Source organism: Bos indicus x Bos taurus, chromosome 8, assembly GCF_003369695.1.
Source record: "Bos indicus x Bos taurus breed Angus x Brahman F1 hybrid chromosome 8, Bos_hybrid_MaternalHap_v2.0, whole genome shotgun sequence".
NCBI lineage: Eukaryota > Metazoa > Chordata > Mammalia > Artiodactyla > Bovidae > Bos > Bos indicus x Bos taurus.
The window spans coordinates 76,486,493-76,503,965 of record NC_040083.1 but is presented as its reverse complement, the minus strand read 5'-3'; the positions used below and the strand labels follow the sequence as shown (position 1 = coordinate 76,503,965).

The following is a 17,473-nucleotide window of genomic DNA, read 5'->3' as shown; positions in this document are numbered from 1 at the left end:
CTTGGAGGGGGTTGAAGATCAAGAATAAGAATGACTTTACTCTCAGGAACCCTGATAGGCTTCCCTGAAGTTTTTCCTGGAGTTTCTACTCAGCTAATCCTCTCAATACCAGTTCATCAGGTTTCTTGTTAGAAGCCAAGATTTTTGAATCAGTTCCAGTCACAAGACATCAGCTTTTAAATATTCGGAAATCTCAGTTGGCAGTGAGGTGGTTTGATGGTGTATTCCTTGCCTTAAAGAACATAAAAATGATTGGATTAGCCATCCCCATAATGATCTAATACAGTGTGTTTCGTGCTGGAAGTAATGATGACACTGGGTGTATTTTAAACAGACTCGTTATCTCTTTTTATTTCTCAGAACTCACATTCTGTGTAAATCATGTGCCCTGGCTTCCTGGCAAGGATTTATAATATCAAAAATGTCTAGCTTTCCAGAAATAAGTGCCCTGCTATGGAAGGACCCTCTACCTGTGCTTCCAATTAGTAGTTTACAAGAGCCCTCTTAGGAAACTATTTTGTACAGTTTTGAGAAGAATGTTTACTGTTTAAAAGGAAGAGGGGAAATGTCAGATTATTTTACAACCCCAATCTTTCTTAAAATGTGTTTTTGCTCTGTCATCCCTGTTTCCCCTTGCCCTGTATCCTTTCCCTTCTCAAGGCTCTCATTCCAAAAGCCTAGAATCTCCTTTCCTCCCTTCCTCCCTCCCTCTACCTTCCTCCTCCCTAACCCTGCCCCTGAATCTCTTTCTCCTTACCTTTCTCTCTCTCCCTGCCACCCCTCTCCCTATCTCTGGTAGGTTATCAAATCCATTTTCATTCTCTGGTGTAATATTCTTCTTAGGAATGGGAAGATGGAATGATTTGGCATCAAATGCTTCTCCTGAAGGGCTTCCCTGGTAGCTCAGAGGTTAAAGCGTCTGCCCGCATTGCGGGAGACCCGGGTTCAATCCCTGGGTTGGGAAGATCCCCTGGAGAAGGAAATGGCAACCCTCTCCAGTGTTCTTGCCTGGAGAATCCCATGGACGGAGGAGCCTGGTGGGCTACAGTCCACGGGGTCGCAAAGAGTCGGACATGACTGAGTGACTTCTAAATCTTTGTATTATGTGGCTTAGAGTCAGGGACATTTCTAGAAAGCCTTGAAAGAAAGAAAGAAAAAAAAAAAAAGAAAGAAGAAAGATAGCGCTAAGTCGTGTCCGACTCTTGCAACCCTATGGACTATAGCCTGCCAGGCTCCTCGGCCAGGGAGAAATGATGTGTGCACCCAATCCATCAACATTTCTTATACAGATGAAATCTGGCTAAGGTGACTTGAAGGGAGAAAGCAATGTCATGGAAGTGCAACACAGCTTTGAAGAAGGACAGAGGGGTAGTATTAAAAGCTGGACTCAGTCATCACTTATTATACTCTTTGATTACCCTTGACATGTGGTTCTAAATTATGCATAGAATCAAAGACATTTTGAACTTTTGATGAAATTATAAGTGTATTTATCCATTCTTCTATCCACATACCCATCCATGATCCATCCATCCATCCATCCATCCACATATCTGTCCATCCCTTCATGCAGCAAATATTTGTTGAAGAATAACTATGTAGCAGAAACTGTAAAAGTGTCAGATGACCTACCTAGCCCAGTGATCTTCAGCTGCTTCTCCAACAAGCTGGGAGCCTCTTCATCACCTACGTGCTCCATGGCCTGATGTTTTTGAAAGATTCTACCTGAAAACAATATTCATGAAGCAACAAGTAACTTGCTTCTGAATTTTTTTATTGGTCATCCATAGCTTTAATTTGGAGAAGGCAATGGCACCCCACTCCAGTACTCTTGCCTGGAAAATCCATGGATGGAGGAGCCTGGTAAGCTGTAGTCCATGGGGTTGCTAAGAGTCGGACATGACTGAGCGACTTCACTTTCACTTTTTACTTTCATGCATTGGAGAAGGAAATGGCAACCCACTCCAGTGTTCTTGCCTGGAGAATCCCAGGGACGGGGGAGCCTGGTGGGCTGCCGTCTCTGGGGTCGCAGAGAGTCAGACACGACTGAAGCAACTTAGCAGCATAGCTATAATTAACATTCAAAGCCTTTGAATATCAAGAGGTCACTGGTCCAAAGCAAAGAAACTTGACAGCTAGTTATGACACTTGAGAGACTCTTGGAGTCCAAAGCAGGGGTTATAATGATAATCCTTGGATTATCATCTGACACAGATAGATGGTTTTAGGCCAAATAATAGTTTTGAAAAGTGGAAATCAGTTGGAATAAAATTCGAGCTTTACTTGCACCTGCGGGATTTGTTAACACAAAGCCCTGAGACCAACACAGCAAAGCTAAGCAGCAGTGCCCTTTAAAAGAGTCACTTGTTCCCTGAGTCGCCACCATCCTGCTCAGCCCGTTTACGTTCTTCCTCCATTTGATTGTTTGTGACCACCTTGTTTCACCAATAAGGAAACAGAGGCCTGGGAAACTCACTTATTCAAGGCTATACAATTATGAAGCAACAGAACTTGACCTGAAACCTGAGTGTTCCTATAAAGTACCCTGAAGTTTCTCTAAGTGGCTGCTCTTCTGTATGTCTTGTCCCTGCCTGGCCCCAGAGCATCACCACTGTCTCCTCCAGAGCATGGCAACCACCCACATTTGTAGCTATTTAATGCTCTGCATTGATGTGGTCCCTAATGGTCCTCAAAGATTTTACAGAATATAATTTCCCTAAGTAAAGAGAAATGACAGACTGGGCACTCTTCCAGTTAGGATGTGGAAAGCATGAGACATTGATCTCCCTCTAACACCAAGATAGCATCAATAAGCTAGACAAATTACAAAGTCATATTTTAAAAACTCATCTGAACATGAGGATGCAAAAAAACCTCAATGTACTAAAATCCAGAATGTCCTTCCTGGGGCAGCAGAGACCCGCTGCTGCTTTCACCTCTGGTGGTAGGGAGAGGAGGAGGAATATGCCAGAGGTGGGGGGCAGGGAGGACGCTAAGCCTTTAACAAGCCTTTAGTGACTATGAGTGGGCTGACCTGACTGGTTGGAACCCCAGAGTCTCTAGCGTGAGTTGGAGTCTGGGACCCCAGGCCTTCCCTGAGTGAAGAAGGACAGTATGCCAAAGCTGGACAGGGCAGGAAGGCTGAGTGAAACCCCTCTGAGGCACTGCTGACCTTGAGCCACGGCAGAACATCCCTTGACCATGGCGACGGACACGACCACAGGAAGAAAAATAATCATCTGAGGTGCAGAGAGCCGTGGGTGGGACTGAAGAGCAAAGGAGATTTCCTGAAGCTCAGAGAGTTGACAGCAAAGCTGTAAAGCATAGCAAGCTCTCCAGAGTCTCGTGGATGCTAAGAATCCAAGCCCTGCTGAAGGGCAAGTTCTGAGAGCACTCTTAAACTTTTGAAGCAGTGGTAAACAAACTCTAAAGTTGCAACCCAGTTGCACCAAAACCTAAGCTAAGGCACGTTGAGAATTCTACTTTGCAGTAGCAGATCATTCTACTGATCTTATAACCATGAGCCTAATTCTGAAGCTTGCAGACCCAAATGGATCAGGTGGAGCCAAATCCACCCCCTTCGCTGTCCAACTGTGCTCCAAGTGGCCCAAGTCATTGCTGGCAAGATTCACACCTCACTCCACAATTAGGGTCCACTAATAATTTGCATTTCTTCTTGGGATGCTGTGCATTTTTGTACTCTATGCAGTGATATGCTAAAGGAGAATCAATAAGAGAGTGTTCCTCTTGGCCATAAAAAGGTATTCAAGACAGGCAGAAAGAAGATATATAGCTAAATACATAATCACTTGACCTTGCCTATTTTATTAGAAAAGCATATCTTAAGAATTATTAGTTCTCGAAAAAGAATTCAGCATAACACTGGTCTTTATCTCTAAATATCTCATTAGAGACACTATTAATCTTAGTAGAACAGTTCCTGGTGCAAGATTTAAAGGATAGAAAATCATTATTTTCCATTACCAAACAGAGTTTTTGCCAGAAACAAATGGCCAGTGGGAGATTTGAAAGAAAAACAAATTTCTATTTAATTGAGCTAATTGTCTTCCTGAAAACCTACTAAATGGTTGCTTCCTTAATGAGTCAGGGAAACTCAGTATTTTCTTAGTGCTGTTGAGATCTCTACTTTTTCCCTTTTGGTTTTGAACCTGTTTCCTTCTCTGAACATTTGTAGCCTTTCTTTGTATATGATTTTTTAGATTAACTCTGTTAAGTGTGTAGCCATTGGAGATCTAAGTCAAACCCAATGCAAACGATACCAATTTGAGTACTTTTATTTTGAAGAGGGGTCATTGCTCTATTGTAAATACCTTGGCATGCTTCCTGACGCTTCCACCAAAAAAAGATTTCTGATTTCAGTCATGTGCAGAGCTAGCAAAGGAACAAATGCTATTCTGAGGACAAGGAGGAAGCACGCTCTGTGCCAGGTGCTAATCCTATGGCTTTATATCTGTTAATTGTTTATTCTTTATACCAAATCTTAGAGATAGGTACTATTTTTAATCTTTATTGTGTGGAAACAGACAGACACAGCTTCAGTTTTCTATTCCTGTGTTCAGTTCCTAGATCAGGGTTCAGCAAACTTTTCTATCCTAGGCCATTTAGTAAATACCTTAGGCTTTGCAGGACACATGGTTTCTGTTGCAATCACGCCTTTTGCCGTCATAACATGACAGTGTCCACAGATGGCACCCAAGCAAATGGGTGTGTCTTTGTTCAAAAAAAGCTTAATTGATGGAGACTAAAATTCGAACATCACATAATTTTCACAGGGCATTAAATTATTCTTTGATCGTTTCGGGCCATTTACAAATGGGGAAAAAAAAACACCAAAAAACATTCCTAGCTCAGGGCTGTGTAAAACCAGACAGTGATCTGGATTTAGCGCACAGAGAGTCTAGTCTGGGGATCTCTGACCTAGATTAAAATGGAAACATCACTGCTGTCTAATCAGATCTAAATATCTGTCATCAGGGATGGAGTGCCTCATCACTGATAAGATGAAAAATGCTTAGAATTTGAAAAGTGCTTTTTAGAAGAACCAGTAGAAACCATGTCAGTTGGAAATGCTCAGCCTGGTATCCATGAGAGCAGGCAGATGACCCTGGACCATATCGTGTTGTTAGTGCAGGTCCTGAGAAGCATGTTGGAACCAGGCTGCCTTGGATTTGTATTCACTCCTCCACTTAATACTTGAGTAACCTTGAACAGGTTACTCTTCCTCTTTAAGTGTCAGAATCCTCATCTATAAAATAAGCATAAGAATTCCTGCTTGATGAATATTAAGTGAAAAAAAATATATCTACTGCTTGGCAATATAAACAATTATATATTGCTCAGAACAGGAGAGTTTAGTAAAAGGTGGCTCTGCATGGATATCTGTTATATTCCTGACCTATTCTGTTTAATTCAGCAGTGCTTTTAGATTGTGTAATGCTTCACCCAGTAATTATTCTATTAAAAAAGGCAGGAATTATTTCTCTTTTAATCATTGTAAATGAATAAAATATAAAAGAGTATATGCAATATATGTGTAATTTAAAGAGTAGTTGAAAAACACCCATGACCCCATAACTTTGCTTATGAATTAGAATAGTACCAGATGCTCTCAGGTCTCCTAACCTGACCCTCCCAAATCACCTCCCTTCCTTCTCTATGCTATTCTGAATTTTAGGTTATTCATTCTCTTATTTTGCTTTTATAAATATACTCTATACATCAGTAAGTAATATATACTTTTTTTTCCTGTTTTTGACATTCATACAAATGAAATCAAACTCTATCCATGTTTTTCACTCCCCCCCCACCAATATTATGGTTTTGAGGTTCTTCACATTGATGCATACAGTCATAGGTGTTCATTTCTGCTTCTGTGTAATTAATTTTCTATCATATGAACATGTCACATTTAATGTATTAATTCTCCTGTTGATGGACATTGTCTCTAGGTTTCTGCTGTTATAAACAAAATTACTATGGCTTCTTGAATACTTCTCATAGGGATATAAGTAAAAGAGTCCCTAGCATAGATACAACCTAGGTGTAGAAAGCAGGTTCAGACCTGGGTCATGGAGTTTGCACAATTTCAGCTTTTCTAGGAGATGGTAGCTTGTTTGCTGAAAAGGCTGCTCCCTTCACATCCATAGTGTATGAGTCCCCAGTGCTTCACAGTCTTTTCCCTTTCCTTTCCTTTTTTTCTTAAACTCTAAGAAGTGGAAGCACAATACCAGCTGAGAAAAGTCAACAAAACATAAATTACAAAGCAAGTGCGTATGTAACCACCACCCAGGTCAAATAGAGAATTGGTAATTCCTCAGAAGTCCCTATTTTGCCCCTTTCCAATCTTTATCTTCTCCCTTCCCCCCGAAAGGTAATCACATCTCTGACTCTAAATATTTTAGTTTTGTTTTGCTAATTTGAAAAAGTCATATAAATGGAGTTCATTCAGTGGGTATATGTTTATATCTGGCCTCTTTCATTCAGTTTTATTTTTGTAATGGTCACTCATTTTGTGTGTGAAAACAGCTGTATAGTGTTCCATTGTATATCCAATCTACTGTTGGTAGACATTTGTTTCCTATTTTTTGTTATTACAAATGGCACTCCTGTGAAAATTCTATGTGTTTCTTGATGCAGCAGGTCTAGAGCCTGTTGTATGTATAATTTTGAGTGGAATTGCCGTGTTATAGGTCAGTATGTTTAACTTCAGTAGATAAGTTTTTTCAGTTTTCCAGATAGTTCTACCAAATTACTCTTCCACCAGGAGTATATGACAGTTGCTTTTGCTGCACATTCTCATGAGTGCTTGGTATTCCTTTAAATTTTGGCTGTCAAATGAATGTGTAAATAACTTCTTAAAGTTTTTCATTTTCCTGACCTTAAAGAAGTTGAGGACATTTTCATGTGATTATTAGCTATTTGAATATCTTATTCTGTGAAGTATGTATTCAAGTCTTTTGCCATTTTTCCTCCTGAGTTATCTTTTTAAATTATTTTATTGTTTGTTATTGATTTATTGGAGGCTTTTCTTTTTGTTCTACATAGGAGTCCTTTCTTTATTGTACACGTTGCCAAAATCTTTTCCCATACTGGGGCTTGCCTTTTCACTTCTGGGTGATGCTCTGGATGAAAAGAAGTCTTTGAGTTCAATGGTGTGCTTTCCAGAGCTGTATAGCACTGCATCCCTGCTACCATCTGGGGTGGAGTGTTTGCAATTAGATGTTCATCATATAAAAGTACAGGAAAGTGGTCAGAAAGAGACCACCTAGGTAAGCAAAAAGTTCCTCACTTTCCAATATGAACTTCTAAATTATAACCTTTCAAAATTAACTTGTTCCCAGATTGAATAGAAAAGGTGTGCTTTAAAACTGAACTTGAATTTCAAGAATAAACAATGTTCAGTTTACAGAAACTATAAAACTCTTAGAGGAAAACATAGCCAAAACACTCTTTGACATAAATGGCAGCAAGATCCTCTTTGACTCACTTCCCAGGGTAATGGAGATAAAAACAAAAATAAAAAAATGGTTCCTAATTAAACTTAAAAGTCTTTGCATAGCAAAGGAAACTATAAACAAGATGAAAAGACAACCCTCAGAATGTGAGAAAATAATTGCAAATGAAGCAACTGACAAGGGATTAATCTCCAAAATACACAAGCAGCTCATGCATCTCAATATCAGAAAAACAAACAACCCAATCAAAAAATGGGGAAAAAATGTTTCTCCAGTTTTTGGAGAAACAGACATTTCTCCAAAGAAGACATGCAGATGAGTAATGAACACGTGAAAAGATGCTCAACATCATTCATTATTACAAATATGCAAATCAAAACTGCAATGAGGTATCACCTCACACTGGTCAGGATGGCCATCATCAAAAAGTCTACAGACAATAAATGCTGGAGAGGTGTGGAGAAACGGGAACCCTTTTGCACTGTTGGTGGGAATGTAAATTGACATAACCACTATGGAGAGCAATAGGGAGATTCCTTAAAAATCTAGGAATAAAACTACCAGCAATCTCACTACTAGGCATACAAAATTTGAGAAAACCTTAATTCAAAAAAACACACGTACCCCAATGTTCATTGCAGCACTATTTACAATAGCTAGGACATGGAAGCAACCTAGATGTACATTGGCAGATGAATGGATAAAGAAGCTATGATATGTATGTATATATACATACACACATACAATGGAATATTAGTCATAAAAAGGAATGAATTTGAGTCAGTTGAACTGAGGTAGATGAAGCTAGATCCTGTTATACAGACTGAAGTAAGTCAGAAAGAGGAAAAGCAAATATATATTAATGCATATATATGAAATGCAGACAAATGTATCTGATGAACCTGTTTGCAGAGCAGGAATGGAGGGCAGACCTGTGGACACAGTGGGGTAGGGAAAGGGTGGGATGGTTTTTGAAAGAGTTGCAATGAAACATATGCAATACCATGTTTATAATGGGTAGCTAGTGCAAAGTTGCTGTATAACACCAAGAGCTCATCCTGGTGCTCTGTGACAACCTAGAGGAGTAGGGTGGAGGAGGGGTTGGAAGGAGGTTCAGGAGGGAGGGAAGATATGTATACTTGTGGCTGATTCACATCATTGTACAGCAGAAACCAACAAAACATTGTAAAGCAATTATCCTCCAATTAAAAAAAAAAGCCAATATGCGGCTTAGACAAAAAAGGCTGACAGTTTACCACTAAGGGGAATGGCCAGCTCTCTGGAGCAGAGGAGCTCTTCTTAGTATGGGGCAGAGTAAGAGGCTTTCATGTGAAGCAGCAGGATTTCCCGGAGCAGAGCTGATGGCCTGTGGCTGTGGGAGGCACTGAGCCAGCTGCTTTACCTCTAGTCCTGGTTCTCTTTGGCCTCCATCTGGGTCATTGAGCTGAAGTTTTGCTTTGAGGGCCACTGGAGTGGGGTGCTGCTTAGGAACATGCCAGTTAGCTCAGCTTTGTGCTTTGTTCCCCGCCAGGGGGTAGAGAGAGTGTATGAAAGAGTGAGAGAGAGAGAATAGAGACAGTGTGTATGTGAGGGTGGGGTGGGCATGGTAAGAAGGCAGGAAGCCCCTAATATTTGGATTCAATAATTTGCTTTATTTTCTGGTGAAACATAGGCATTTACTTCAGGAACTTATGAGAGAGCTATGAAGAGAGAAATACCTGTATGTTTTGAAAAAACTTTCAGAAATTCCCTTTTCCCTTCTCCAACAAAATACTTGGTGATTTTCTTGAATCTTTTGTTACTTTGTCAAGAAGAGAAATAATTATGACTATGACTTGAAAAAAAAAGAATCAAAGAAATGATCCTGATGGATTTGATGGATTGAAAGGGTCATATAGTGCCGAGCGGGGTGAATAAATAAAGAGGCGCCTTTTATATATATCCCAGTGAAATTTCAGAACACCAAAACTAAAGAGAAAATCAGGAAAGGCTTTAGAAAGACTTAAGTCTCCTAAAGCAGGAGAAGGCAATGGCACCCCACTCCAGTACTCTTACCTGGAAAATCCCATGGACAGAGGGGCCTGGAAGGCTGCAGTCCATGGGGTCGCTGAGGGTCAGATACGACTGAGCGACTTCACTTTCACTTTTCACTTTCATGCATTGGAGAAGGAAATGGCACCCCACTCCAGTGCTCTTGCCTGGAGAATCCCAGGGACGGGGGAGCCTGGTGTACTGCCGTCTATGGGTTCGCACAGAGTCGGACACGACTGAAGCGACTTAGCAGCAGCAGCAACTCTCCTAAAGCAGGTGTTTGAGTTAATCCCTCAGGAATATATTCTGTAAAGGATGAATTTAAAGATTATCCCCTCTATTAAAAGAAAAAGGTAGCATTTCTGGCTCCCTTCCCTTCCTTCTCCAAGTCCCTGTGGATAATAGAAAATGTATTAGAAAGCAGATGCAAGAAAGACTACCATTATTGCATCAGCAGTCCTGTGGTATCTCTGGAAGATAGGAAACAAATGGAAGGAATCCAGGTCAAACACATATACATGTACTTCTGGCAACAGATAACGGGGCAGCCATCATGGTGGGTGCATTTGGAACATTGGTTCCCTTGTGCTAAGTCATAGGCAATAGCAGGCTTGAGCTGGAGGTACTTGTATGGATAATACCCTGAAGGAACTACAGTCTTCAGCCTGAAATCAAGTTACTAACTCATACTCTTCTCATATGACATGTCCTGCCCTTCCCTACACCCTCTGGAGGCCATTGTACTAAACAAATAACATAAAATACAAGGATGAGCATCAAACCAAGAATCACCAAACACTTACGAAGGAAACATCAGTTCATTGAATAAGACACTCTGATGCAACAAACCAAAGGGCGGTCACCAAGAAAGTAGTATTAATGGAATCAAAGGGATTGGACTTTAAAAGAAACCAAGTAGATATCCTCAGAGGAGAAAGAAGAATTTATTTCATAAAACAAGAACAGGCATCTATTTCAAGAGCCAAGTAAATATTACATTGGAAGTGAAACATTTAATTGATATTTTAAAAATCACTCATAAATGGAATGAAAAATAGGATGCACACAGCTGAAGAAGAAATTAAACTGGAGGCTTGAATAAAGAAATAATTTGGAATGTAATATAAAAAGCAGATTTAAAGAATGAAAGCTTAAAAAGACATAGAGGATAATACTAGGAGTTTCAAGATCCATTTACTAAGGTCTCTCAAAAGAGAGAAGCAAGAGAGAGTGGTTGAGGTGAGGAAGGAGACTGTGAAGAGAAGAAAAAAATCAAATGGCCAAAGATGAGTTGTCTGGGGGCCTCCCTGGTAGCTCACTGGTAAAGAATCCGCCTCCCAGTGCAGGAGACACTGGTTCAGTCCCTGATCTGGGAAGACCCCACATGCCTTGAAGAAGCTAAGCCCATGCTCTACATCTATTGAGCCCATGGTGCTCTAGAGCTGAAGCTGCAACTACTGAAGCCTGTTGAGGTCTAAAGACTGTGTTCCACAACAAGAGAAACCACTGCAGAGAGAAGCCCGTGCATTGCCACAAGAATGCAACCCCCCACTCGCCGCAACTAAAAAAATGCAGACCATGCAGCAACAAAGACCCAGCACAGCCAAAAATAAAGAAGGAAAATTAGAAAGAGAAGAGTTGTCTGATGAAAAGTGTCCCTATAGTGCTTGGGTTTCCCAGGTGGCTCAGTGGTAAAAAATCTGCCTGCCAATGCAGGAGACACGGGTTCTATCCATGGGTCAGGAAGATCCTCTGGAGAAAGAAATGGCAACCCACTCCAGTATTCTTGCCTGGGAAATCCCAAGAACAGAGGCGCCTGGGGGGCTGTATAGTTCATGAGGCTGCAAAAGGGTTGGACACGACTTGGTGACTAAACAACCACAGTGCTCATCTTGACAAATGAATAAAGATGTTCCTTAGACGTATCAGGGTGAATATTAAGAGTAAAGAGATTTTGAAAAGCTTCACAGAAAAGAAAATTGGGATACTGTTTTGATTAGAAGCATAAGGACTCTTAGCTGTCATGAGGGAGTGGGAAGGGAATCCATCTTGGGGAGAGGCATGCATGGAAATAGAATTAATATTGCAGTATAGTTCTACTGTGAATATAATCCTGAATTCCTGTTGTTAGCAAACTCTTCTTGGTTGCTCAGGTTACTTACTATCCTTGGAGAATGGTTTGGATTCTCTATGATACATGTGAGATATTAATGTTAGTCAAAAGCAGAGTCTTTGAAATGCTGCATAATCCTTGTTTGGAAGCTAGCCCTGAAAGGACTTCACAGCCATCTGTATTTGCAGCCCCCTTTCTCTTCCTGGGGCCAAGACCTTGTTTACCACCCTGGAGGACACAGCTCAGACTAGAAATGGCTGAGGTTTCCTTTCAAAATCCAGGGCTTTCCGATAGAATGGTTGACAGCTCTTCTTTCCTGGATGGCTCTGTTTAGGCTGCTGATAGTGTAACACTTTGTACCCCAAACAAGAAAAAAATGCCCTATATCCTGGAGAATCTTTTGAAATAAGTAGGAAAGAACAGATGCTGAGTTTTAGTTCGTATTAAGATTGGATTTGCAAGGGCCTACTTATTGGTAACTTGATAACCTTGATTTAACTGTCCTGGTCACTGGAGTCTTTACAGCACATATGTGTTTATTATGGAACAATTAACCAAGGAACACGGGCTAAGATTTCTTAGCAAAAGCTGCTTGTGAGGGGAATAATGACCAGTTTATTGATCACTATTTCTATAGGGATTTCTCTCTTGATTTAGTTAAGAATATATTTTATTGATTGAAGGGACCCCATGGTTCTGTTATTTTTCATGTTAACTCCCTGAATCTTGTGTGATTTCAGAGGGCAGAGCCCACCTGTTGCTGAATTTAACTTACTCCTGAAAGCTTACACTTTGGAAACCTATGGGGTGGATCCTCACCCATGCAAGGTAACTACCTCTCTCCACAGGTTGACAGATAATGATTGTTTCACCCAAAAGACAGTTAATTGGTATACAGGCCTAAAGGAGCCCTTCTAGGATATTCCCACAGCCTGATCCATCACCCCTAATGAGAAGGGACAACAGTGTCCTGCAGTCATACATTTGGGTAGTTGATTTTCTCCATTGGAGTCTTCTAATTGCTTGCTCATCCACTCATCCATCAATTGGATGGTTTTACCCCCTGAGAAGTTGTGGGATCCTAACAGGTTTGTTTGCAAAGGCCATTGCCAGCAAGAATGCAGTCTTTAACAATGGATAAGCAGAAGGAAGGGCTTCCCAGGTGGCGCTAGTGGTAAAGAACCTACCTGCCAGTGCAGGGAGATGTAACAGACGTGCGTTTGATCCCTGGGTTGGGAAGATCCTCTGGAGGAGGACATAGCAACCCACCCCACTATTCTTGCCTAGAGAATCTCATTGTAGAGAAGCCTGGCAGGCTACAGTCCATGGGGTCGCAAAGCATTGGACACGACTGAAGCAACATAGCACACACACAAGTGGAAGGGAAAATCTTTTAATTGATCTTTAGAGTATATATTTTTCTTTCTTCCTTTACTTGAATTACTTGACAGTTTTTCTCTCAAGTGGGAGATCAAGACCACGTGTATCAGAAACACTCAGGCCCCACCCCAGAGCCATCGATCAGCATCTCTGGGGAACCTGGAACCTGCCTTTTAAACAAGCTCCCAATGTGGTACTCAAGCACATGTGTTTCGGAAGCATTTTATGAAAACAGTGTTCTTTTCATATCCTAAACCCACTGCACATAAACCAGACACTAACCTGAATCCTAAACTAAGCATTTATATCAACCAGGCTCTTAAAGGTGTGTTTTTGAGTCATACTAGGACATTTCTTCGGAGAAGGTGATGGCACCCCACTCCAGTACTCTTGCCTGGAAAATCCCATGGATGGAGGAGCCTGGTGGGCTGCAGTCCATGGGGTCGCGAAGAATTGGACACGACTGAGTGGCTTCACTTTCACTTTTCACTTTCACACATTGGAGAAGGAAATGGCAGCCCACTCCAGTGTTCTTGCCTGGAAAATCCCAGGGACAGGGGAGCCTGGTGGGCTGCCGTCTACGGGGTCGCACAGAGTCGGACACGACTGAAGCGACTTAGCAGCAGCAGCAGCGGGACATTTCTTTACCCAGGTGGGACCAGCTAATGGTATTCGGTGAAGTCCCCAGTACTAGAGCTCACAGCTCAGGCTGGACCTTAGAAGGGCCTGAGGAGCCCCATCATGCCCTGTTGTCCAGTCGCATGGGGATGTGAAGGTGCAGCCTGGGCAGAGAGCTGGCAGGCTGGTTGACAGTGGCATGTGCATCTTCTGCCTCTGCCCACATGATTATTTCAGAGTATTTGCCAGATGTCTCTTTCTGCTAATGGTATAAATTAGATTATTCCACTTCATGAATTAGATTTTATCCACAAATCTGATCCTCTCTGTCTGTTTTATTTATTACCTGGAGACTGACTTGAGTTTTGTTGTTATCTTTGTTGTTCCTTTGCCTTAATTTATCCATGCTTAGTTTTCCTGCTGGAGGCTGGAATCAAAGGAGGCATTTCCAGGCATATCTTTATTTTTACATTACCAGAAATCCCATATGGGGTTGACTAGTTAGTTTAGATGCTCAGGGCTTTGGTTTCAGGGCTAATGACAACCAAGAACAGTTTTCCTATTGACATGGTAGATCTGACAACTCAGGTAGTCCCATAAGGCACTTGGAAGTAGACTAGTGGTTTGGGAGTAACCTGTATTTTCCCAGGAGGTTTCTGGGGAGGCAGAGGTCCACTCCTCAAATAGAAAAGCTACACATTCCTGGCCCTCGCCCACATTTTAGAGGTATTATCCTTGGAAGTCCCATCTTAGAAACTTAGTTTATGGCTATGATCTTTGTACTTAACCTAAAATTCACCCAGACTGAGGATGAATAAGCATATAATTTACCCTTTATTTGATATTCCTTAATTGAATATGTTCTTATTTCTGGTTTGTTTTTTTTTTTTCAGGATTCAACAGGCACAACAACATTTTTAGGATTCACCGCTGCAGGCTTTGTGGTATTCCAGGGAAATAAGAGAATCCATTTGTTAAAGTGGTGAGTACTTCTTTGGAAAATAATTCTTGTTTTCTCTTAATCTTGTTTTTCTTTCCCAGTCTTTGACTTTCTATTTGGAACTGCCAGGTAGAATGCCTAAGATCCATTTCCCTGCCTTGAAGCTTCTTACAAAGAGATTATTCATCTATAAATGAAGTTCAATCTTGGTTTCCCTAGACCTCAGGAGACCTGGAGTGTGTCCCAGGCTCAGAGGCTCTGCCTCCAAAGGGAAGGTGTCCAGGACTCCTGGTGAAGAAATACCAGGGGTGACCACAGGGTGCCTCAGGGCAGGGTTAGGGTGCAAGTTCCCTCAGACAACAAGGACCCCCTCTATTTCTGTCACTTCTTTTCATTCTCTTCTGTTGAATTCTTGCTGCAGACCCACCCCTCTGTAATCCAAAAGCACCAGTGAAGATGATTCTGACTCAAAGGAACAGGAATGTATGCTCACAGTGGCTTACAGATGAGAGGACAGCAAAAGTTCCAGGGGTCTGGCAGCCCCATGGTCCTTTAACTTAACTACCTGGCAGCATCATGAAGGACTTGCGCCTTTGCATTTTCTTCTCTGCAGTCGCAGGGTGGTAGCTTTTGTCCCCAGATAAAATGGCCATGCATTCAACTTCAGTTGTCAGATCTTCCCATGGCAACACCCTCAAGGAGAATAGCCCTTTGCATGTGTCTCCTGTGAAGACAAGGATAGCTTTTTCAGAAGCTCTGTAAGAGACTTCCTGTGTATGTAATTGGGCAGGGTGGGTCATATGTGCCTCTTTAAACCAATCCTTCCAAGAAGTAGAATTCTGTGATGAGGTTGGTCAAATCAAGATTCATCCTCTTGGGGAGAACATCATCTATATGAACACTTGATCTAGAGGAAGAATAAAGTATGGATTCTGTCCGTAAGGACGTGGGAGAATGGACCAGGAGTGCCCACTATGTTTTGGTAGAGAGTGAAGAAGTCGGCAGAAACTAACACAACATTGTTAAATAACTATACTCCAATAAAAAAAATTTTTAAAATAAAAAGAAAGACAAATCAAAAAAATTGGACTTATCTTGACTGTACTTTAAAACACAAAGAGTGAAGAAAGCTGAAAATTGTGTGTGTATTGGAGTATTGTAAGGGCTTAGTCTTGCTCATAGCTTCAGCTTGATTTGGTTCCCTCTCTGATGGTCCTTGACAGATTTGTCACCTGGTCTCTCTGGGTGGTGGATTCACTCTCTTGGCTTGAGCCCTAGGGGTCGAAAGTTTTTGATGGGCCTCTGGGCATCCACTCTCAGTCCTGGATTGAAATTGCTCTCTCATGCGTATCTGAACCTCCATTTCATGGTTCTTTTAGCATCAGGATTTCTTCCAGCACCTTTTTATCAAGTCCCCGTCCACTCCATCGCTTCTTGGCACTCTTCTCTGAGCACCTGCCTTCCCTTCAAACCTTCTCTACAAGAATAGAATCAACCAGCTCATGTCCACTTTGCTTCCTACACCTTCTGCTCTATTTTTATGATCAGCCTTCTCTTCCTAAGAATGCTAATTTGCCTAAATATCTTCCCTACCTACTCTGTCATTGCCTTTATTCATGTCATACTGTCAGTTCGCATCTGTGCCCACATACTCTCTTCCTCCAGAATGAGCATTCTCAAACTTTCGTGTGTCTCTAATAAATCACTTAACTGTCTGAGTCTCAATGTACTCGTTCCTAAAATCGGCATTCATTATATCCAACTACTTTTCAGGAAAGAAAGGAGATGGGGGAGAAGGAAATGAAATCGTGTGTGTGAAAGTGACTTGATTTGTGAACTAGGATGTTTTATAAATACATAGCATGGTGGGTTACCTACTTACTTCTCTGTGTCTTCAGTATTTGTAAAGAAGCTCTGATGTTAACCACCCTTCACTCCATTCCAGAATAAGTTCTCTAAGGATTTTCTGACTTTAGGGAGCATGGGCAGGGCTTCCCCCATTCTCTCCTACAATTACAAAAGGCTTGAGGGTCCTGCAGGGTGTTTGATCCTTAGGTACCACTCAGCTCGAGTCCATGGGTTAGACCTGTGCATATTGATTGCTAGTGTCTCCCCTTGGAGCTCTAGTTTCTTCCCGGGTCCACTGAAGAGTTGAGATGGACAGTCCCCAGACCTTCTGTTTCTAGGTTCTAAATCTTGGTATTTCTGGTGGGATGTTGTCATCCCCATCTCTTCCAGCCGTGGCTTAGGAACACATTTGCAACAGCCATGTACATGTTACTAAAATAAATTTTCTTCCCACGTTAAACCTAGCGTTGTTTTGTTTTGAACATCCACTGAACTTTATCCCTCTTGCAAATCCTCACCACAGCTTAATATGACCTCACTGTTCTTTTTCCCCAGGAAAAGCACAGGGGCACATATCACTGTCCTAGGAATTAGATCAAAGGAATAAAAATAGAATTCCCTCCTCTCTTTACACTTATCTTCTTAACAAGGAGGTGACCTTAGGTCTACATTTCAGGTAGATTTTAACTGAGCATCTCCTTTAAATGAAGCCTCAAGTCTTTTGACTATAGTTCCTCAAGGTATCCTTATAGTTTTGAGCATTTCATTATCTAACAAAATGGTTCATGTATAAACAGGGAGGGCAGAAATGAGAATTTTGAAATGTGGTGCATGTCTTGGAGATGGATGTGAAAGGATACAGATATTGTGAATCCATGTGGTTTCATTAACCAAATCTGAAATAACTATTACATACTTCCTACCTCACAAAGTGGGTTGGCCAATTAATATTGGTCATTAATATTTGTGAAACCTCTAGAGCTCCTTGGAAGAAAGGTGCAGCTTAACTGTAAAAAATAAACAATTCTGAGCTGCCTACGGATCCTCTCTTGGGAAGAAAATTGCTGT

At 41.4% G+C, this 17,473-nt stretch overlaps 1 protein-coding gene across 2 annotated transcripts in view; it reads left to right on the top strand.

The window, feature by feature from the left end:
- Positions 1-17,473, top strand: part of FRMD3 (FERM domain containing 3) — a 341,097-nt gene that overhangs the window by 234,323 nt on the left and 89,301 nt on the right. For both annotated transcript variants that reach the window (XM_027550087.1, XM_027550086.1), the window contains exons 7-8: positions 12,360-12,447; positions 14,511-14,599. In XM_027550087.1, coding sequence (XP_027405888.1) covers positions 12,360-12,447; positions 14,511-14,599 — 177 coding nt within the window. The remainder of the gene's footprint in view (positions 1-12,359; positions 12,448-14,510; positions 14,600-17,473) is intronic.